The 21,035-nt window shown below is 38.5% G+C and overlaps 1 protein-coding gene and 1 long non-coding RNA gene across 2 annotated transcripts; both read left to right on the top strand.

The window, feature by feature from the left end:
• Nucleotides 1-1,392: 1,392 nt before the first annotated feature.
• LOC117623609 lies at nt 1,393-1,782 on the top strand. Its single transcript, XR_004585157.1, has 3 exons — nt 1,393-1,418; nt 1,544-1,642; nt 1,736-1,782. It is a non-coding gene; the product is annotated as an uncharacterized LOC117623609 (long non-coding RNA).
• Nucleotides 1,783-19,983: 18,201 nt separating this feature from the next.
• Nucleotides 19,984-20,997, top strand: LOC117622206. Its single transcript, XM_034352796.1, has 3 exons — nt 19,984-20,216; nt 20,372-20,441; nt 20,576-20,997. Exons 1-3 carry the CDS (start codon nt 20,078-20,080, stop codon nt 20,718-20,720), a joined length of 354 nt encoding a protein of 117 aa, XP_034208687.1. The 5' UTR covers nt 19,984-20,077; the 3' UTR covers nt 20,721-20,997.
• Nucleotides 20,998-21,035: the final 38 nt, after the last annotated feature.

Here is a 21,035-nt window from a genome sequence, read left to right as displayed (position 1 = left end):
GACCTCCACCGCTGCCACCGCGCCACTGTAAGCCTCTATCGACTCTGTCCATTTAAGTATGTGTTAATTCAGTTTTTATTTTTGTATTTGTGTTATGATGATTTCTGTCAGTTTTGATTTTGATTTTGATTTTGTATCTGTGTTATGATTTCTGTATGTTTGTTATGATTGATTGGCTGGATGGATATGTTACTGGTTAGCTGATGGTTGGTTAGGATTTTGTGAATTTTCGCTATAGGAAATAGGAATTAAAACCCTAGGTTTTGGGCGAATTAAAACCCTAGGTTTTGGCCGGTTTAAATTTGGTTGCCGTTTGAGTCTTGATCGGATTTCGCCTATTGTGCGATTTCCAGGTTTGATATGTTCGGACCGTTGGATCGAACTGAAACTTACGTAGTTGTACTTTTGTGTTTCTAGGATCGTTTAGGATTCGACCGATCGTTGATCGGAGTCCCGGATCCTCCGAAATTCCAAACCCTAGGTCATGCTATGCTTTTAATTAATTAGTTTAAATTCGGAACGAAATTATATGTGCAGATGTTAGATTTGATTAGGCGTGGTAGGTCGATGACGACTGCACCGAGTTCGGATCCCCCTGCTCAGGCGGCATCTTCTGCCACTGCTCCAGCTTTGCTGGACCACGTGGTGGTTGGTCACGAGGCGTCCCAGGCGCCTGCGTCATCTGCGTCATCCGTGGCGCAGCCACCTAGTGCTAGGCGGCGGCACCGGCCCACCGACACCATGGACACGACGACATCGACCGACTGTACTGGTGCCTCGGGATCACAGCCAGGTATAACTACACTTTTGTATTGTTAATTTTATTTTGAAATTTGACAATAAATATTATTTAACATTAATACCTTTTTTCTTTGCAGCGAAGAAGAACACTCGAGGACCGTGTCGTCAGCTGAAGACGGGGAAGGTCACTCGGGTGACAAACAGTCGTATCAGCATCGGATACGACGAGCGCCATCGGGCTGCACCGACGGCGGAGTTGCATAGCTCCTTGGCCCCCGACATTGGCCACGTCGTGCGGACCCATTGCCCGATGCAATGGAAGTCTTGGAGGGTCATGCCTGACGAGATCAAGGCGGAGGTTCGCGGCCAGTTGTCGGTATGTACCTTTCGTTTTCATTATTTGTCTTTAAAATTTTGTATATTTCTATTACTTAACGTATCTAATTAATTGATTGCAGACGAACTATAACTTGGAGGATCTCGACGAAGAGTCGTTGACGTACGTCAACAGACTCTTCGCTGAGAGGTACAAGCAGTGGAAAAGCGACTTGCACCACCATTTTCAGGCATATGATGATCCGCAAGTCGCTCTTCAGGAGGGTTGCCCGAAGGAGCTTGAGGGGCGGGAGGATAGTTGGGAGTGGCTCTGCTCTCATTTTCAAGCGCCCGAATTTGCGGTATTTTTTCAACTATATTTGTGTAATTATTACTTATTACTTATTAATGTTTATTTTATTTTTGTATTTCATTATTATTTAATTTTTTATATTTTAACTAATTCGTTTCATTTTTTGTATAACAGAATAAAGCCCAAGTGAATAAGGGTAATAGGAAGAAGAAGACCCTTCTCCACCATTCCGGCTCCAGGCCCTTTTCGTACAGGATGGATGCACGTCGTCGGGTAATAATCACAAAATTTTTATTTCATTTTTAATATCATTTTTATGAATTTATTTTTTTCATACTAATATTTTTTTTCTTTTGTTCAATTTAGGAGGGGTCCAAGTTCCCAGAGATCGACGTCTTTGGTGGCGTTTATGTTCGACCCGGGAATGAGTTGGCCGAGTCCCTTCATGTAAGTATTATTTAATTTTAATTCTTATGTTACGCATTCAATTTATATGCATGTTTTAATTTATATTTTATGTTATGTTCAACAGACGACGATGGTGGAGAGGAGCCAGTTGGTTCTTCAGGAGTCCGCCTCCCGGCTTCCTCCCGAGACTCCGATCGAGTCTGTGGCTCCTCCACAGGATGCTGGATTTCAGATCTTGACGGAGACGTTGGATCAGACTCTCGGGAGGAGGCGGGGGACATATTGTCGAGGGATGGGGAATGCCCGGCGGAGGGAACCTAGACCTCGTTCATCGGCGCAGTCAAGCAGTCAGGTCACTGCTTTGACAGCAGAGGTGGCCACTCTTCGGAGCCAGATGTCAGAGATGGCCCCTCTTCGGAGCCAGATGTCGGTCATTATGCAGTCCCTCGTACAGTCCGGCATTCCAGTCCCGCGTTTTGATGCGCCGACTTCCGCGCCCGTCCATCCCGCGCAGCCCCATCAGACCACTGCCCCGATGAATGCCCAGACCTCCGAGCCGCATCCTGACGACGACACGGTTGATTTTGATTCATTATTTGATTAGTGTATTTATTTTCATCATAAACATTTATTTTATTTGTAATACATTTATCTTATTTTATAACAAAATTTTATTCTAATTTATTTTTATTGCAATTTCATTGTTTAATCAATAAAAAAATAACCAATTTTATTTAAAATAAAAAAAAAAAAAATTACAAAAAAAAAAAAATGTCAAATTATTTTTGCGCGACGGCAAATTTTCGTCGCGAAAACCCAAAAGTAACAAAAATAAAAATTCAACTTTTTTACTTTTAATTCTTCCGCGACGAATACATGCGTCTCGCAAACACGTTTTGCGCGACGAAACGTATCCGACTCTCAAACATGTTTTGCGCGACGAAGGCTATTCGTCGCTCAAATAGGTTTTGCGCGATGACAAAGTTTTCGTCTCGCAAACAAATGAGCGACGAAACCTTTCTCATCGCGCTAATTTTTTTGCGGCGAACAGACGTCTCCGCAACAAGTTTTGCGGGACGAATTTTTTTTGTCGCGCAAATATAAGTGCGCCGAATAATATTCGTCGCGCAAATGTTATGCGACGAACAGTTGTTTCGTCTCCATATCTTTGGTGCAACGAAGGTTTACACGTCGCACATTGTTGCGCGACGAAGTGGTTTTCTTGGTCGCGCAAAGGCTTTCTTCCCGATCTTTGCGCGACGGATTATGCGCGACGAATTTTTTGTCGCGGTGAAGTTAGTGCGACTAAATGAGACTTTGCGCGACGTTTTTTTATTCGTCGCGCAAAGGTTAAAATGTAGTAGTGAGAGATCTAGTAACGGGACAAAACTTTTCGATAGTTATAAATGAAAAATCACGATTTAACGGTTATTTTAACTCCGATTTTGATGTTTTTTTTTACAGCTACACTCCTTGACCCTATATGAATACAATGACTGAATTTGATCTTCAATTTAAAATATTTGCACTAGTGGATACCACAAAATCTTATGTTATATTTAACGAAAGTATAAATAAACTCTTAATTGTTAGTGAATATATAGTTTTGATGGCATATGCATTCTACGAAACTAGTTTCAACGATCCAACCGTCAAACTTGTTGTTTTATACTTCGAGATCATATAAGCCAAAAATCAGAAAAAATAAACATTCATAGATCAAGTAACGGGACAAAACTCTTCGACGGTGATAAATGAAAAATCATGATTTAACGGTTATTTTAACTCCGATTTTGATGATTTTTTTACAGCTACACTCCTTGACCCTATATGAATACAATGACTGAATTAGATCTTCAATTTAAAATATTTACACTAGTGGATACCACAAAATCTTATGTTATATTTAACGAAAGTATAAATAAACTCTTAATTGTTAGTGAATATATTGTTTTGATGGCATACGCATTCTACGAAACTATTTTCAAAGATCCAACCATCCAACTTGTTTTTTAATACTTCGAGATCATATACGCCAAAAATCGAAAAAATAAACATTCAGAGATCAAGTAACGGGACAAAACTTTTCGTCTGTTATAAATGAAAAATCATGATTTAACGGTTATTTTAACTCCGATTTTGATGATTTTTTACAGCCACACTCCTTGACTCTATATGAATACAATGACTGAATTTGATCTTCAATTTAAAATATTTACCTAGTGGATACCACAAAATCTTATGTTATATTTAACGAAAATATAAATAAACTCTTAATTGTTAGTGAATATATTGTTTTGATGGCATACACATTCTACGAAACTAGTTTCAACTATCCAACCGTCAAACTTGTTTGTTTATACTTCGAGATCATATAAGCCAAAAATCAGAAAAAATAAACATTCAGAGATCAAGTAACGGGACAAAACTTTTCGATGGTTATAAATGAAAAATCATCATTTAATGGTTATTTTAACTCCGATTTTGATGATTTTTTACAGCTACACTCCTTGATCCTATATGAATACAATGACTAAATTTGATCTTCAATTTAAAATATTTACACTATAGTGGATACCACAAAATCTTATGTTATATTTAACGAAAGTATAAATAAACTCTTAATTGTTAGTGAATATATTGTTTTGATGGCATATGCATTAAAAAAAAAAACTAGTTTCAACGATCCAATCGTCAAACTTGTTTTTTTATACTTCAAGATCATATACGCCAAAAATCGAAAAAATAAACATTCAGAGATCAAGTAAAGGGACAAAACGTTTCGACGGTTATAATGAAAAATCACGATTTAACGGTTATTTTAACTCCAATTTTGATGATTTTTTTACTGCTACACTCCTTGACCCGATATGAATACAATGAACTAATTCAATCGTCAATTTAAAATATATTTTCTAACAAAAACCCAATCCGAACAACAATAATATATTTTTCTAATAAAAATCGGATCCGATCTAAAATAATAAATTTAAAGCTACTTAATAAATATATATACTGTTTAATTTCTTAAGTGTTATGCATACAAAACAAAAAACAAAAATAAATTGGTTTAGGTGACAAAGTGTTTGGATTACATCATGCAAAGATTTTAAAAAATAAATTTTTTATTTTATTTATTTTTATAAGGACTTTGCGCGACGAAGTTTACTTTTCGTCGCGCAATGTCACTTTGAGCGACGAATTATTTTTTGTTGCGCAAAATTGGTCGGGCAAGACTTTGAGCGACGATGTATTGTCGTCGCGCAAAAGTTTGTCGCGCGAAGAATTATTTTTCGTGGCGCAAAATTTGGTCGAGCAAGACTTTGAGCGACGAAGTTTCAAGTTTCGTCGCTCAAAGTGACTTTGAGCAATGAATAGTTTTTCATCGCACAAAATTTGGTCGCGCAAGGTTTTTTTTAATACTATTGTTAACATGTGAGTTACTGTTATTTTTTTCAAATATAATAAGGGGGTTCCATAAAAACAAAATAATCAAGACGTACTCAGTCGCATGCCGTAATAAATAAATAAAATTTAGACTTCACGGCATATATCCAACCATGCTGTCAAAAGACACAAAAATTACCTTTTTACGGCATGCTTTTACATGCCTTAAATATCAGTTATTAATGGCACACTTTATAACATTTTAAGGCGTACTTTGCCATATGTAGTAAATATCAGATATTAACGACACACACAAAAAACGTGTTGTAAATCTCAAGTTGTAAAAGCTCCAATTTGGTGGTGTCTCTTGTGAGTTGGGTGTTTTGTTTGTAGTTGAGTCTCTACTTGTATTTTTACTTGTGACAGTTTAAAATTTGTAGTTATATTTGTAGTTTTAGGCGCTACGGTCCACGTCTGATTTATTTAGGCTTGCGGCTTTCATGCCGAAATTTGTTTGGTTTTATGCCACTATTAGTGGAGATATATCTAGAATAACCCTGTTACTATGTTTCCACATTTATATCAACTCCTTTTAAGTAGTTTATGTCCTTGTAACTAATAATCTTGGTGCCTAAGTTATGAATACAATTATACTTGCTCCAAAAAAATAACTGTGAACTGACTAGTTGCATATCTCGAGTGAACATAAATGACTTGAGAGTAACGTTGAGAGATACTTGATCCAGTGCCAGCACTATTTCCCAATCCAAAGTGACAATTGTCTTTGATAAATATTTAAAAAAGAAAAAAGAAAAAAAAGTGACAATTGTCTCAGGCACGGTCAATATACACCTAAGTCTTCTGTCATTATATCGTGGTGCTGCACCCGTTCAAAGAGCCTTGCAGGTTTCTTTGTTTCGATGTTCCTTATCTCGTATGTCATACATTTTTGCAATTTTTTTTTTTTGATCAAATTGTAAATTTCAGAATAAGGAGTAAGTCTGCATGTTTGAATTTATGAATTTGGATGGTGTTAAAGAAACAGGAGTATCCTTGGTGTTCACGGTCCGTTCACTGGATGCTGGACCTGTCATTGCCTGTGAAAGAATGGAAATTGAAGATCAAATTAAGGTATGAATGATTCTAAATACTTGGGATCCATCTAATCTGTGTTATTATTTCTGGGTCTGAGTCAGTAATGATTTGTCTGTATCAAGTAGTAAGTTGGTATGGTAATTGACAGCCCTTGAGGTGCAAGATTTTCTTATACACGATGGTTTCTGTATAATGCTATGATATATCTTAGTGCGTACAAGTTAATTGCAATTCCTGGCCAAAAAGAAGGGGAGAGAGATTAATCTTCGTCTGTTTGATGTTATGTTTGTTATTATTTTTTCTGTGAAAGGAAACGAAATGTATTAAGAAGCTTGAGAAACAGCCATGGAAAAGCAAATCCTGAATCAGATCAGGAGGGTCCACATCTCACAAAATAACATGAGAAGAACCCAGACCAACACGAGCAAGCCTATCAGCAAGAGAGTTGCAAGTCCTAGGCACATGATTTAAAGAAACAGAATGAAAATTTGAGAGAAGCCCCATACAGTCCTCATAAATCCTACCTAGAAGAGAGAGGTTGGCCCCTCCCTTTAACACCGCAGTAGTGGTTTTGAGAGAATCACTTTCAAAATGGAACAAATCATGGTCAACACTAGCAGCTAAACTTAACCAATCAAGCAGGGCAAGTGCCTCAATTTGATCAGAACACCCAACGTTTCTAATCTGATGCGTACCAGCAGCAACAAAGTTCCCAGTACAATCACGAATAATCACAACAGTACCTCCAATCCTCGCATCCTTCCTCCAAGCACCATCAACATTAACCTTCAGAAACCAACAGAAGGAAAATTCCAACGGGCATGCAAGAGCGCAGTGAACGAGGACCAATCAATTCAAGGAGTTGAAATTCAGCCAGCCAAGTCTAGGCCTGAAGAACAACCCTATCAGGAGTATGTTTTTGGGTTCATCTGATTTGTAGGCACTAAAATATATCACAACATGATGTGCACAGAAACCATGTGGGCATATCAGGAGTATGTTTCTGTGTACATCATGTTGTGATAAATTTCGGTGCCAACAAGTTAGATGCACTTCCCAGCCAAAAAGGAGGGAAAAGGTTGATCTTCATGTATGCAATGTGCAGAGATGCACACACATAGCTGCAATAGGAACAGTGAGAATTTCGGAAATTTGGTTTACGGAGAAGGGAAATTTATATAGCGGTTAAAATGAACATCTAACTAGGCTTGGACAGACAGCATCACAGAATCCTAGGGAGAAGCATATGCTTGCCGGAAATTTCTGTAAGTATATTCATGCTTCAAAATAAACGTTCACGAGTCTACTAGGCTGGCTAGTACATATAATTCATGAATCTCAACTATAAAATGAGATCAGCTTAATTGGCATAAAGAGATAAGCTTAATTGGCTGTGTGTTTGTCGTAATCATTCAAGCCTCCAACTCCTACCTTTTCTGTTCTTTCTAAAAAGATTAACTTGTACATAATATAATATAGGTAATGTATATAGCATGATAGGGTTAAAGCCTCTATCAAACCCAACAAGATCTAGTTATTCATTTCTAATCAGTCCTCCTGTAGATAAGTAGATATTTACAAAGTCCAACGAACTCTCCCAGCTATGGTCCCAACTCAACTGCTCAAAGAAGGCAGATGGGTGGATTGACCTTGAAAATAGAGAGGATCGATGATGGAATTGTCCAAATCCCATCACCACATATTAGACCCGAAGCAACTGCTCCTGCATAATCCTCTGCATCCTTCCTATTCAGCCGCTCCCACAAGAACAATAGCACTGTCCCAACAAATATGTCGATGGCGAAGTATGCTCTGATATAGAAAAGGACTGCCATGGCCATTGGAATAGGAATAAATTGTGATATTTTCTTAGGGGTCACATCCTTCAGGAGGTTTACAACCAGAGCTGTCACAAAAAAACCACAGCACATAGCCAAGCAATGCTTGGGCAGCTTGGAGAAGCCCTCGATACCCACTATTGCCGTCTCCCTAAATATTACAACATAGGGTACTTTGTTCGGACTATCAGGTGATCCAATGTCAAAAGCAGTCCAAAACAACCAGAATGTTCACGGGAGAGGCCAACTTCTCTGGTCGCAGGTGCAGGATATCTGGGCCTAGTTGCAATATCTACAGCAATAATGCCAATCATTTCTCCCCCTCTCAAATGGTATTTGGTTGTAGGCTCATACGTCCTCGCTCCTGTCTTTGCCTTCTGCAACTCCTATGGCACCGACCTCACAGACTTAAGTATATCTTCAACTTACAGGAAAATTGGTCTCTTCATCATTGCTTCACCCCACAAGCTGCCTCACTATGTCCTTACCCAACTAATCAAAACAATACACACACAAAACTCAGGTTGTATATTCACAATTTTATTACCTTGGAAACAACATTGAGTATTATGTGGTATTGTTTTGATTAGTTCCAAAACAATCACTCATCTCCTCGACTAGTATGGTCATAATAGGCATACATGATCCATTCGCCATGGCACCAATTGTACCAACTAGCATCAACATAACATCAGCCTTATCTGCAAACCAAAAAAACTTGAGAAATGCTACCTTTTCAATTTTCTAGTGTCCTCCATTGTTGCTCTTGTCATGACCCCCATTGTTCATGGCAAAGCTTGTCTCGTCTTCTTCTTCTTCTTCTATATTACTTGGTTGCTCATGCCACAACTTCTCTCTTCTTCTTCTTCCTCTTCTACTTGGTTGTTTGATGTTGTAAACTCATGCTCTTGATCTTGAGCCATATTTGATTAGCAGATTTTGAAAAATGCTCAAAGGAGAGGAAGCTGTGAATGTTACTTTGGAAGGAATAAACATTTTTTACATTAGATGTTGACGCAATTTTTTGGTTCGGTTGTGTTTAGGGGTGTTGTAGGGGTCTTTTTATTCTAGCAGCCTGACGTTTGGGCTTGGGTTGCGGAAAAGAGAAATAGGTGAAGTTGCCCCTGTGTCTGAGTTCAAGGTTCAAGCCCCAAGAGTGTCTCGAAAGGGTAGCTAAGCCTTAGGAAACACCCCGGTCTTCTTGACCAATGAAACCAACGATCGCTTACAGATAAATTCTTGGCTTGGCATGAGAAGCTTGTGGCATGGGAGCTGAGCATTCACGAGTTTAGCATGAGAGAGAGAAGGCTTGGGTTTCCTATAAGGAACAGAGGCTTGAAGTAATGATTTCGTAATGATTTGCTGAGGAGAAAGAGACAGAGAGACAGAGAGACAGAGATTATGGTGGCATTACGAAAGCATGGGTGGCTTTAGCATATTTCCAGCAGCTTGACGAAAGCTTCATTAAGCTCCTAGGTTGCACGACAGAAGGGAAAATGGGAAGAGATGGAGGAGGAAGGCTCGAAATTGCAGGGGTTTCAGGGATGAGAGATGATGCTTGCTCTCTGGATGTGTGTTTTGGGAGAGAGAAGAAGAAGATGGAAGAACAAGGCTTGAAATCGAAGGATTCTAGAGGGGATGCTTGCCTTCGATCAGTTTGTTCATGGTTGTTGGGAGGCTTGCAGCAACCAAGGTGAGTTGTCTTTGCTGGGTAGGAAGTGACTTCTTTTATAGGCACTGAAACCCTTAATTTTGTCAAGTCATCCTCTCCCTTGTTCCTCACTTTCTTCCATTCCATCCTCTTTGGTGAACTTCCCTAGCCTGAGCATGTAAGCATGAAGCTTTTTGGAGTTCCAATGTCCTCAGGCAGCTGGACTTCTCCATGTGGGTGAGGAGCCACCCACTTTTGTTTCTTGTTCTCACCAAAGCTCGGCGTGGCATGTGTGCAAGCTCATCAACTTTCGTGTGCCAAATCGGGTTTCTTCTTGGTAAGGTATCACATTGGGCTGGGAATATATTTAGGCCTAGCCTTGGATTTTTTGGGCCTCAACATTAGCCCCTTTGATTATTGGGGCCATGAATGTGTGTTGAAATGGTCCAAATAATCAATTTCCATCCCAAAATAAATGGCAGTGGCATGGCAAGGCAAGGCATGATATGGGTTTAGGAGCAACTCAAGGATAACCAGTTAAGGGTCTCTGAAATTACAGCCAGGTCTTTTCCGGGAAGGTTGGAGGGGTCGCAATGGTCTCGCTTAAAACCCAATCCTTCTTAAACACCAAGGGTGTTGCCTTGAAGAACTTTCCTAGACACTATAATTTTGGAGGTCACTTACTAGAGTTACCAAGAGTTGGCCTATTTTGTGGCATGGCGGAGAAGAAAGTGCTTGATGGATTAGCTCAAAATAACTTAGCTTGCATGATTTATTTGCTTGAGTGACTAGAGAGGCTTGATTTTGCATGGTTGTGATTTGCAAGAGTTGCATTGATTTGCACGCTTGATGTTGGCATGTATTCTTGGTATCTGGCTTAATGCTTGGCATTGGCATATATGCTTGATTTTGGATTGCATGCTTGGATGCTTGGCATCGGCATGTATGCTTGGCTTTGACTTGTATGCTTGGGTGCTTGGCATTGGCATGTATGCTTGGGTGCTTGGCATTGGCATGTATGCTTGGATGCTTGGCATTGGCAATCATGGGCATGTATGCTTGGATGCTTAGCATTGACATGTATGCTTGGATGCTTGGCATTGGCATGTATCCTCGGTATTGCTTGGCTTTGGCTTGTATTGAGTTTACAACACCAGCCCCAGAACACTTGAATTTGGCAGACAAAACCTCAGTGAAGGTGATAGCGTGCGACATGATGGCTAGATATTGAAAGAATGCTTGAAATAGGGCATGTGCTGGAAGGGTATTTGAAATAGGGCATGTGCTGGAATGATATTTGAAACAGGGCATGTACTAGAATGATGTTTGAAATAGGGCATGTGCTGGAAGAATGTTTGAAATAGAGCATGTGCTGGAATGATGTTTGAAATAGGGCATGTGTTGGAAGGATGTTTGAAATAGGGCATGTGCCTGAAGAACGTGACTTGGCTTGGCATGATTTATCTTCTGGTTTTCTTTCATTCTCTTCTTTCTTCTTCTTCTCAAGACCCAAACCCGTGGGTATTGTGCATCAGTATATAAGTCATATTTCAGAAGCTCAGATCAGAAAATTCCCTTGATGAAAGTTGCTCCTCTGCTCGAGTACTATAGCCTGTAAAATTTGTAGAATTCTTTGAATTTTTCTGATGCCTCAAAGATGGTTTGAAACCTCTATATTCATCCATGGCTGGTGAGTTTATGCAGAGTCTGCTTCTGCATGTGTCTTTAACTTCTGATGCTTGGATGATTGCGCTTGCTTCACAAAATTTGCTAGAACTTATGTTGTTTATAACATATCCAAAATCAAGGATCATCCACCCATTGTAGTGCTCTCTACCTCTATTTTTCTGAAGCATGTTCGGGAGTTGATGTTGATGCCTTTGTTGCATGCTTGTTTTCTATGCCTGAATGCTTGAGTTCCTCTGTATTTTCCAGAATTCGTGAACTAGAAATCGAATTCTGAGGTTGTGCTTCTGGTTTAGGATTCTAGCTTGGTGATAAACAAGAGTCATACAAGCTCACTTGGGTAATGCATGCCAAGTGTTTGTCAAAATATCTCAAAGTAGCTTGCTGGCCGTTTTTGAACTTTTGAAATGTTTCTTTTCGAATCTGAGTTGGAGCTTTTGAGACATGAAAATGGACTTCTCAATGTTTATGTTGGAATTGGTCTTGCATCATTTGAAGAAAAAAATGAGTTTTTGGTGGAATTTCAAAATAAGGATTAAGCTGCTGGAGCTGTGCAGTTTCTGCTGCATGGGCTGTTTTAGAAATCAATTTGACATGCTTTCCTAGCTCTAAATGCAACGAAAGTTTGGAAAAATGAAGCTTGATATGTCTAGTTCTAATCTGAAAAGTTTGGGATTTGTTGGTTGTAAGCTTGATTTCTAGTGATTTTCCAAAGGTGGGATGTTCCAGCTAGAATGGTTGGAAAGCTTGTGTATAAGTTTTGCTTGGCATGTTGCTTTTGTTTGAGGATTTAGCATGTCCTTTCTCTTGGCATTGATTGCTGATCTGGGCATTGCTAGAGCGCGATCTTGAGCAATATTGTCATGAGGGCATGATGTTGTATGGCTTTGTCGCAAGAGCATGAGTTATTCAATTTGCTTAATTTGCCTGAGTTGTTTGGAATGCTTGAATGAAATGAAATTTCTTGCCATGTGGATTGGTATTATGCCCTGTGAATTTGTCAAATGCTTGACAGATGAGTTTGTTGAATTATTGCAAGGATAAATTGAGCTTTTGGGGGTTGAGGAGCATATATAGTGGCATGATGTTTGAAATGAGGCAAGGGCTAAGAAGATTTGAAATAAGGCAAGTGACAGAAATTCTTTGCTTGTAGAGTAGAAGCTGGAAGAACTTAACTTTGCTTGGAATGATATAGCTTGGACTTACTATGAGGATGTGAATAATATTCACACAGCTCTTGGAACCAAGGTTTAGCTTGGTTTAGCATGAGAAACTTTGAAGTGCCTACACTTGACTCCTCTTTTTTTTTTTTTTTCCTACAGATTTGCTTGGCACGAAGCCCCCAAGTATTTTGGAGTTTGCATGTGTAGTTCGCTTCAATGGTATGAATGATGGATTTGCCTAAGCCCCCAGTCCTCGTACAAGATTTGGTTTTGCTTGAGAATGGAGATCTAAGACACAAACAAAGGGAGCATGTGAGTAACCCATTGTTATGCTTGTTCTGCAAAGTAAATAGCCAACAAAAGGGAAAAAAAAAAGAATGAGGAAATGTTCTTATCTCTTTATTTTCTCTAGTTTATTGCTTTTGATTGGAGGTATTGGTGAAGATAGCGGCCTAATCCCCAGCAGAGTCGCCAATTTATGTAGGGGTCTTTTTATTCCAGCAGCCTGACGAATGGGCTTGGGTTGCTGAAAAGAGAAGCAGTTGAAGTTGCCCCTATGTCTGAGTTCAAGGATCATGCCCCAAGACTGTCTCGAAAGGGTAGTTAAGCCGTAGGAAACACCCTGGTCTTCTTCACCAATGAAACCAACGATTGCTTACAGATAAATTCTTGGCTTTGCATGAGAAGCTTGTGGCATGGGAGCTGAGTATTCACGAGTTTAGCATGATAGAGAGGAGAGAGAGAGAGAGAGAGAGAGAGAGAGAGAGAGAGAGAAGGCTTGAGTTTCCTATGAGGAACAGAGGCTTGAAGTAATGATTTCGTAAGGATTTCCTGAGGAGAAAGAGAGACAGAGATTATGGTGGCTTTACGAAAGCATGGGTGGCTTTAGCATATTTCTAGCAACTTCACGAAAGCTTCATCAAGCTCCTAGGTTGCATGACAGAAGGGAAAATGGGAAGAGATGGATGAGGAAGGCTCGAAATTGCAGGGTTTTCAGGGATGAGAGATGATGCTTGCTCCTGGATGTGTGTTTTGGGAGAGAGAGAAAGAAGATGGAAGAACAAGGCTTGAAATCGAAGGATTCCAGAAGGGATGCTTGCCTTGGATCGGTTTGTTCATGGTTGTTGGGAGGCTTGCAGCAACCAAGGTGAGTTGTCTTTGCTGGGTAGGAAGTGACTCCTTTTATAGGCACTGAAACCCATAATTTTGTCAAGTCATCCTCTCCCTTTTTCCTCACTTTCTTCCATTCCATCCTCTTTGGTGAAACTTCCCTATCCTGAGCATGTAAGCATGAAGCTTTTTGGAGTTCCAATGTCCTCAGGCAGCTGGACTTCTCTATGTGGGTGAGGAGCCACCCACTTTTGTTTCTTGTTTTCTCACCAAAGCTTGAAGAGGAAAGAATGGGTAAGGGTGCTTGGTCAAAAAGGTGATCAGCATATGGGTTTGCTTGGTTTTGGTGGTTTTGACAGATATGCTAGATATTTTCCACGATGTTGGGCTGGGCTATTGGTATTTTGCTTCCAGCGGCCAGTGAATTTGCTCAAGTTGCTGGAAACATCTTATTTGATCAAGGTGCTGGATATTTTGGTTGATGTGGGATTTTTCCAAGTGTTTGCAAGCCATTGGATATTTTCCTAAGCTATTGGGCCACTCCTTCTCTCTCAGACTTACCCATATTTTTGGGCTCAAGAAATAGGCTCGAGTTTTGGTGCTCCCAAGCAACCCAAAACTTCCACTTCTTAGCCCATCAATGGGCCTCGTGAATGCTCGTAACCATCCATACAACAACCCGCTCAGCAAGCCCCAGGCATTCGCGTGGCTTGCGCCCACTTAAGCTTGTAGCATGGCGTGTTGCTTATTTTCTTAGCGTGGCATGTGTGCAAGCGCATCAACTTTCGCGTGCCCAAATCGAGTTTCTTCTTGGTAAGGTATCACATTGGGCCGGGAATATATTTGGGCCTAGCCTTAGATTTTTTGGGCCTCAACAGGTGTCAAACAGGACTGGACGGCCCAACACGGCACGAGCCCAATCCGTTTAAATGAGGCATGGCAGGACAGGAGCACGAATATTAAGTTCTTGTGCGGGTTTCGAGTCCGAAAACTTAGGCCGGGCTGGGATAAAAAATAGGTCCAATGGATCGGGCCAGGCTTAGCCAGAGCCCACTTCAAGCATGACACGAGCCCAAGCCCGCTTCATGCATAGCCCAAGCCTGGCCCACTTAATTTGTTTTTTCCTTCTCAAAATTCAAAATGCAATCATTTGACATATATGTTTTCTTTTTTAATCATAAACATATATTTGATGTCTTTCCTTTAAGGAAAATTACTTGAGTCCTTAATTAATTAAATATATCAACTACAAATTAATTAAACAACATTGGACTTGATATCTAATCAATACATATGATATATACGCTTCTCTTATAATCAAAGTAAGACATTTCTTTATATATAAAATAATAAGTTGTTTAAAGATGAAAAGTTGAAGTAGACTTTGTGGAGCTGGACACTTTTTGCCCTCCGCCCCTTTATATTGTTTGGATGTTTGATTGATTAATGTTTTCAAATAGTTCATCATTTCTTGCTTCTAATTATATTTTTAATGTTTATAATTTGAATTATCTAGTGGGCAAAAAAAAAAATCAAGTGAAATAAATTCAAATTAAATGGGTTAGTTCTTGGGCCCGATTATGGCACTAGTCCGGCCCGGCCCGTTTCAATATGGACATGGGCTTTGGGCGGGGCTGGGATCAATGATTTTACTAAATGAACTAGCATGACACTAATTAAGGCTTAAATGCATCAATAAATAACACCACATTAATAGTTATTCTAATTCAAAATTCTTCACCTTTTTTCCACAAGTAAACCCATCACAAAAAATAGAAAGAAGAGAAATAGATTTTCTTTAATGAGAAGAATAAATAACATCACAGTATTATAATATCCTTATGATTGTGTTTGGTTTATGGAAAAGAAGGCTTGGGATGGGAAATCAATTGTTTTCCCATGTTTAGTAAGTCTAAATATGAGAAAAAAAAAAAAAGTTGCCTAGCACATGGAAAAATAAGGGAGGAAATGTACCAGAGTGTCCCAAAAATAAAGTTATTAAAGGATATAAGTTTCCTCAGACAGAATTGCTATATCATAGGCCACACCCTAATGAAGGCTTAAAAATAGGAATTTAATTTCACATACCAACAACATCCCTGTATAAATAAATAGCATTTTGCCAGAATGCATCAATATGTAGAATTTTTAATAGCAGAAGATCTTTTTTTTTTTTCTACCTGCAGCCCACCATATTATTTTTTCTTGGATTAAACCCATTGAATTCAGACACACACAAAAACCAACCAAAACAAAAACAAAAACAAAAACCATTGAGTAGACTCTAACTAAGCAAAGTTTCTCTAAGTTACTTTATGAGTTAGATTTGCGATTTTCTTCTACTTAAAATACCTCCATTAATTTATCCTTACTACTTGCCTCCTCCTTTCCTGTAAACATATACTTCTCCTTCCTACAAATCACAGTTTGACATATATACAAGAACTTCTACTTATCCATATATATAAAGCAAAAGGCAGAGAATGGTGAAACATTCAAAATACCAAAAAATGCCCCTGGTTAATACAAACACTAAAATTTGAAATTATTAATTAAATGAGGATAATCTGGTAAATTCACACTTTTTCATATTTTAAAAAAATTAAAATTAAAAGAAAAATCAGTTAATTGATCATATTTTTATGGAACACAATTACCCATTATCTTTTTTAATTCTTAAATAAATTTAAATTTATTATAATAAAAAAGCATCTCAAAGGCGCGGAAGAGCTGCAAAGAGGCTAGTATGATAAGAAGGGAAGTATTTTCCTTAATTTATAGCCTCATATTTTGGAGGGGGAGACATTTTCTTTGTTTCTTATTATAGTTGAAATTTAATGTTGATTGTTTATGATTTGTTTGTTTTACAATTCATTTGATTTCTTTTATGTTTTTTTTTTCCTTATTGGTTTGATTGCTATCATTGATTTAGGATGCTGTTATTTCCATCGATCTGTTCTATTTTTTCCCACCTATTTTATCTTCAAAATTTTAAAGACAAGTTTACCCCTTTATAAAATGACTTCTAAGGACATACATAACCCGCCTAAAAAAACACTAGAAACTGAACTTATCTAAAGAGTTAATCTAGTGTGGAACAACTTTAAAAAATTAGATTAGAATAAAAAAACATTAAAAACTTGGAAAATCAATCACTTCGAGCCACCACCCAAACAACACCAGCCACCTAGCAACCACCATCTACCACAACCCCAACATCACCCACCCACCCAGCTAGCTCTCAAGATACCTACCCCCATCTAGATCGATAGACTCTGTCATTCGTCTCTTCTTCTAGGATATCAAGAAAATTGAGGATGAAAAGTTCTGATCTCAACAACCGGTCTGGAGCATGCCTAGGCCATGGCCATTAACTGATCGCATTCGCACTTTCAGACAAGAGAATGAAATCCAAGCCCTAAGGGTGCCGTTCTATATTGGAGTTGAAGATCATTTAACCCACATGTACACCTTCCAATCAGGACTAGGGTGCAAAGGTCTTGGCAACGAAGGACAATGTCTTCTCTTTCCTTCCATGCTTACTGAGGCTGCCCTCAATTGAATCTACCGCTTGGAGCTATGTACGATTTATTCATTTTATGATTCAGACTGATTTCCTTTACTACGTTGACAATCTATATACCATACGGTAATGAGATTACGAACTATTAAGGGAATATATCGCTTGTTTTAGCCATGAGTACTCTTGGTGTCCAGAAACTGATGACAGGACATCCTTCGGCACCTTCAAATGTAGCCTTCAGGCATCTCATTTCAATCATGTTGTCCACAACAGTAATTGGACTTCATATGTAGAATTAATAAAGCAAGCTGCGAGTCATGCCAAAGTTGAATACTTCAACTTGAAGACTGGGGGGGGGGGATTCGGCTGGGCCATTCGAGTCTGGTCCTTCGGATTAGTCCATCATATCAGCACATAAATTTTCCTATTCAGCCCCTACATTAGGAGGCAAACGGAAGGACAATTATCAGCCTCATCAAGATGGGTACAAAAAGAACAAGGAGAGATTCAACCAGGGTCACCACGGAAGGCCTATGCCAAAGACAAACGTAAGTCCCCAACCACGAAGTCGCTTCCCAATCGGGTACTTGAAGGACTCCTGTTTATACCATATCTGACCGGCCAATCATTTCGCAACACATGGAACATAAGACCTAGAAAGAGAGCCTACATAGTATAATTAAAACATTAAGGCCCATAAACAACCATAGGCAGTAGGTAAGCCTTCGGCATCCTAACCTACCAATTCAACTAAAGAAGGTGTCTACTGAACCATACTGAACAAGGATAGGTGGTAGCCTCTCAGACGATGCCCACAGTCCCACATCGAAACTACAACCCAAGGTCCCTCATCTTAGTCCTCTATAAATAGGGGCACAATTGCCCAAAAGTAAGGTAGCAGTAACATTCACCTTAGTCCCTAACCTTACTCTGTCCAAATTGCTATTTGCATCGTCCTTATGGTGGCTTAAACATCAGAGAACCTTCGATCAGTACTCAAGGTCTTTCCGTTGCTCTTTGTGTTGTAGATCATCCACGTCTATTGAAGGACCCACAAGACCGAAGGCATCATACTTCTAACTTGGGTCCATAAATGGTCATCCATTTTTGGATATCAACAGAAATGGAAGTGCTTTAGCATATGATGAGAAGGTTTCAGATATTGAAGTTTCAAAGTTAACGCCTTTCTCATAATTTTCTTGGGTGTAAGGTTGTGAACTTGACTTCCGTTCACATAAAATGCTAGTTGTAATTTTCTTAGTAATTGATTTCCATGTATCGTTCTAGTATTCGTCCATCACCTGGCAAATGCTTCATGGTAATTCGACACAACCTACTAATTTCTCTGAAAATTGGCTAAAACTTTGCTCGTGGATATTGGATATTGTTCCATATAGCAATATTTTATAACTGAGAAAGCCCTCACTGTTGCAACAAATAAATAGTTGACTTTTTGACGTCAAAATTAAAAGCACGGTAAAAACGTGGGCTTAAGTGCAATGGGCAAATTGGTAAACTTACAATACGAAAACACTCAGCCAGCACCATTGAATTGATGTGCCAAATATATGCGAAACAAGTTACTTAAATGAAAAATAAATAAATAACTGATGGAGTAGAGTTGTGAGAGCCTCTTGATTATCAAATTCACATTCATACATCATGTATTTGAACCCAATACTTTTTTTCCTTTTTTTTTCAAAAATGAATTTCCAGTTAGTTGGTCCAAGGCTTGGGGTGCTTTTTTAGTAAATTATGTAAAGGAAAAAGTTTGGCTCCTTAAAATTGAGGAGGAGCTTCTTCTTACAACTTATGTGGTTTTGTCACGTGCCAATTTTTTAAAATTTTCTTTTTTGTTGAAACTTTGTCGATGTTGCTAGAATTTGACAAGTGTCAAAACCCCACTGATTTTATGGAGGAGCTCCTCCTTAATTTTAAGCAGCCAAGCCTTGCTTTTATGTAAATAGGATACTACTTGAATCATTACTCGTAAGGAGATACTCCTCTTTCATGTGAATCACAGTTTGACATATATACAAAAATAATTTATCAAAAACACAAAATGAAAAACTTGTGCACACATATCACAATGCTATTGGTAGGAATGTAGAAACTCTTACTTACTTGGTACGGAGGGAAGTATTTTCTATGTAGATACTAGTATTTTTAAGGACTTTCACTATTATGCCCAATATATGGGCCCAAATTATTTATAAAAAATAAAAACAAAATTAAAAAACCTACATGAAATAGACTTTAGAGCATCTACAATCATGCTCCCTATTTTTTTTAGTTACAATCTCATTCTTAGCACTAATAATATAGATAAACCCTATACCATTTAATTTCTATAAACAAACCCAAAAAAACCCACAAAATGACAGCTGACCCTATTGAATTTAATTTTGATTATTAAATTATTTTGATACCTTATTGAGTGTTTTGGGCCTTTTTATGAGGTTTTGAGGTTAGGTTTGTTTTAAGAAATTAATGACAATTTTGTAATAAAAGAAGTTAAAAGTTTTTTTGTTATGTTGTAAATGAGATTTGGGTGTGTTTCTAAAGTCCATTTTATATAGAGTATTTTTTATAATTTGAGCTCTTATATTGAGTATAATAGTGAATCTCCCTAAAAAGTATTAAAAGATAAAAAGGAAAGGAGAACGGAAAAATCACCCAACACCACCAAAAAAAACATAAGAAAAAAAACGGGTCAGTTACGTTGGTCATATATGTGGGTTAGATAAGGTTAGTCTGTCTCCACTGTAACCACAACCATATCCAAAACCAGTGACATATATGTGATTCTCAAGAGATGGGCAAACAAAGATCAAACTTCTCATAAAAATGGCAGCCAAGTTGGCCTTCTCTTCTCCCACCACAACATTTCTAGCCTCCTCTAGCCCATCACTGCTATATCCTCCTTCTTTCACTTCCATTTCACCAAAGAGGAGGGCACACAATTTCAAGATTCATGCAGAATTGGGTAAAAGAGTTCTTTTTTTCTTTTCTTTTCCTGCATTTGAATGTAAATTATGTAAATCTCATAAATTTTCTTGTTATTGCTTGGTTTTTTTACAAATGTTTGTCCCAAGTGAGACTGAGATGATAACTTGAGAAGATTTCTTCTAATGCTTTTAGGTGGTGGAGATGGAGAAATAAAAAAGGAAGGGAAGAAAAAGTTTATAACTAGAGAACAAGAGCCAGAGCAGTAAGTTTTCCCCTCTTTATCAGTTAACAGTTTATCTATGGTCACCTTCTTAAGAAAGTGTTGATAAAAAACAAAAACAACGTCAAGGGAGTGATTCAAATAGCATAAGGAATTTACCATTTGCAATTTTGCAGGTACTGGCAAACAGCAGGCGAAAGGGAAGGGGAAAATCCCATGATGACCCCCCTTCCTTACATCATCATATTTGGCATGTCCACTCCTTTTGTAATCTTAGCCATTGCTTTTGCTAATGGTTGGGTTAAGGTGCCGGTTCGATGATTGGCTGCAATTGCAGCTTGGGGAGCAGCAGCAACAACACGTGTTTATAATATTATTCAGTTCATTACACCTTAGTTCTACCATTTGAGTTCTCAAATGCTAGTTTTTTCACCAATTTGTTTGATACATGTTATGAGTTTCTCAGATATATTGATCTCAATTGGGTCCTCTTGTTACTTTTCTTGGCTATGGTTAAGAAGGCACCACAGTGTTTGTGAAGGGAAAGAAAAACCTTTTTCTTTTTCCCTACTGACAATGGGCAGTGTTGTTTTTTTAATTTTTGGTCTTCACAGGGTATCTCAGCTAACAAACTTA

This window comes from Prunus dulcis, chromosome 3 (genome assembly GCF_902201215.1).
Source record: "Prunus dulcis chromosome 3, ALMONDv2, whole genome shotgun sequence".
NCBI lineage: Eukaryota > Viridiplantae > Streptophyta > Magnoliopsida > Rosales > Rosaceae > Prunus > Prunus dulcis.
This window is presented reverse-complemented; position numbering and strand designations above follow the sequence as displayed.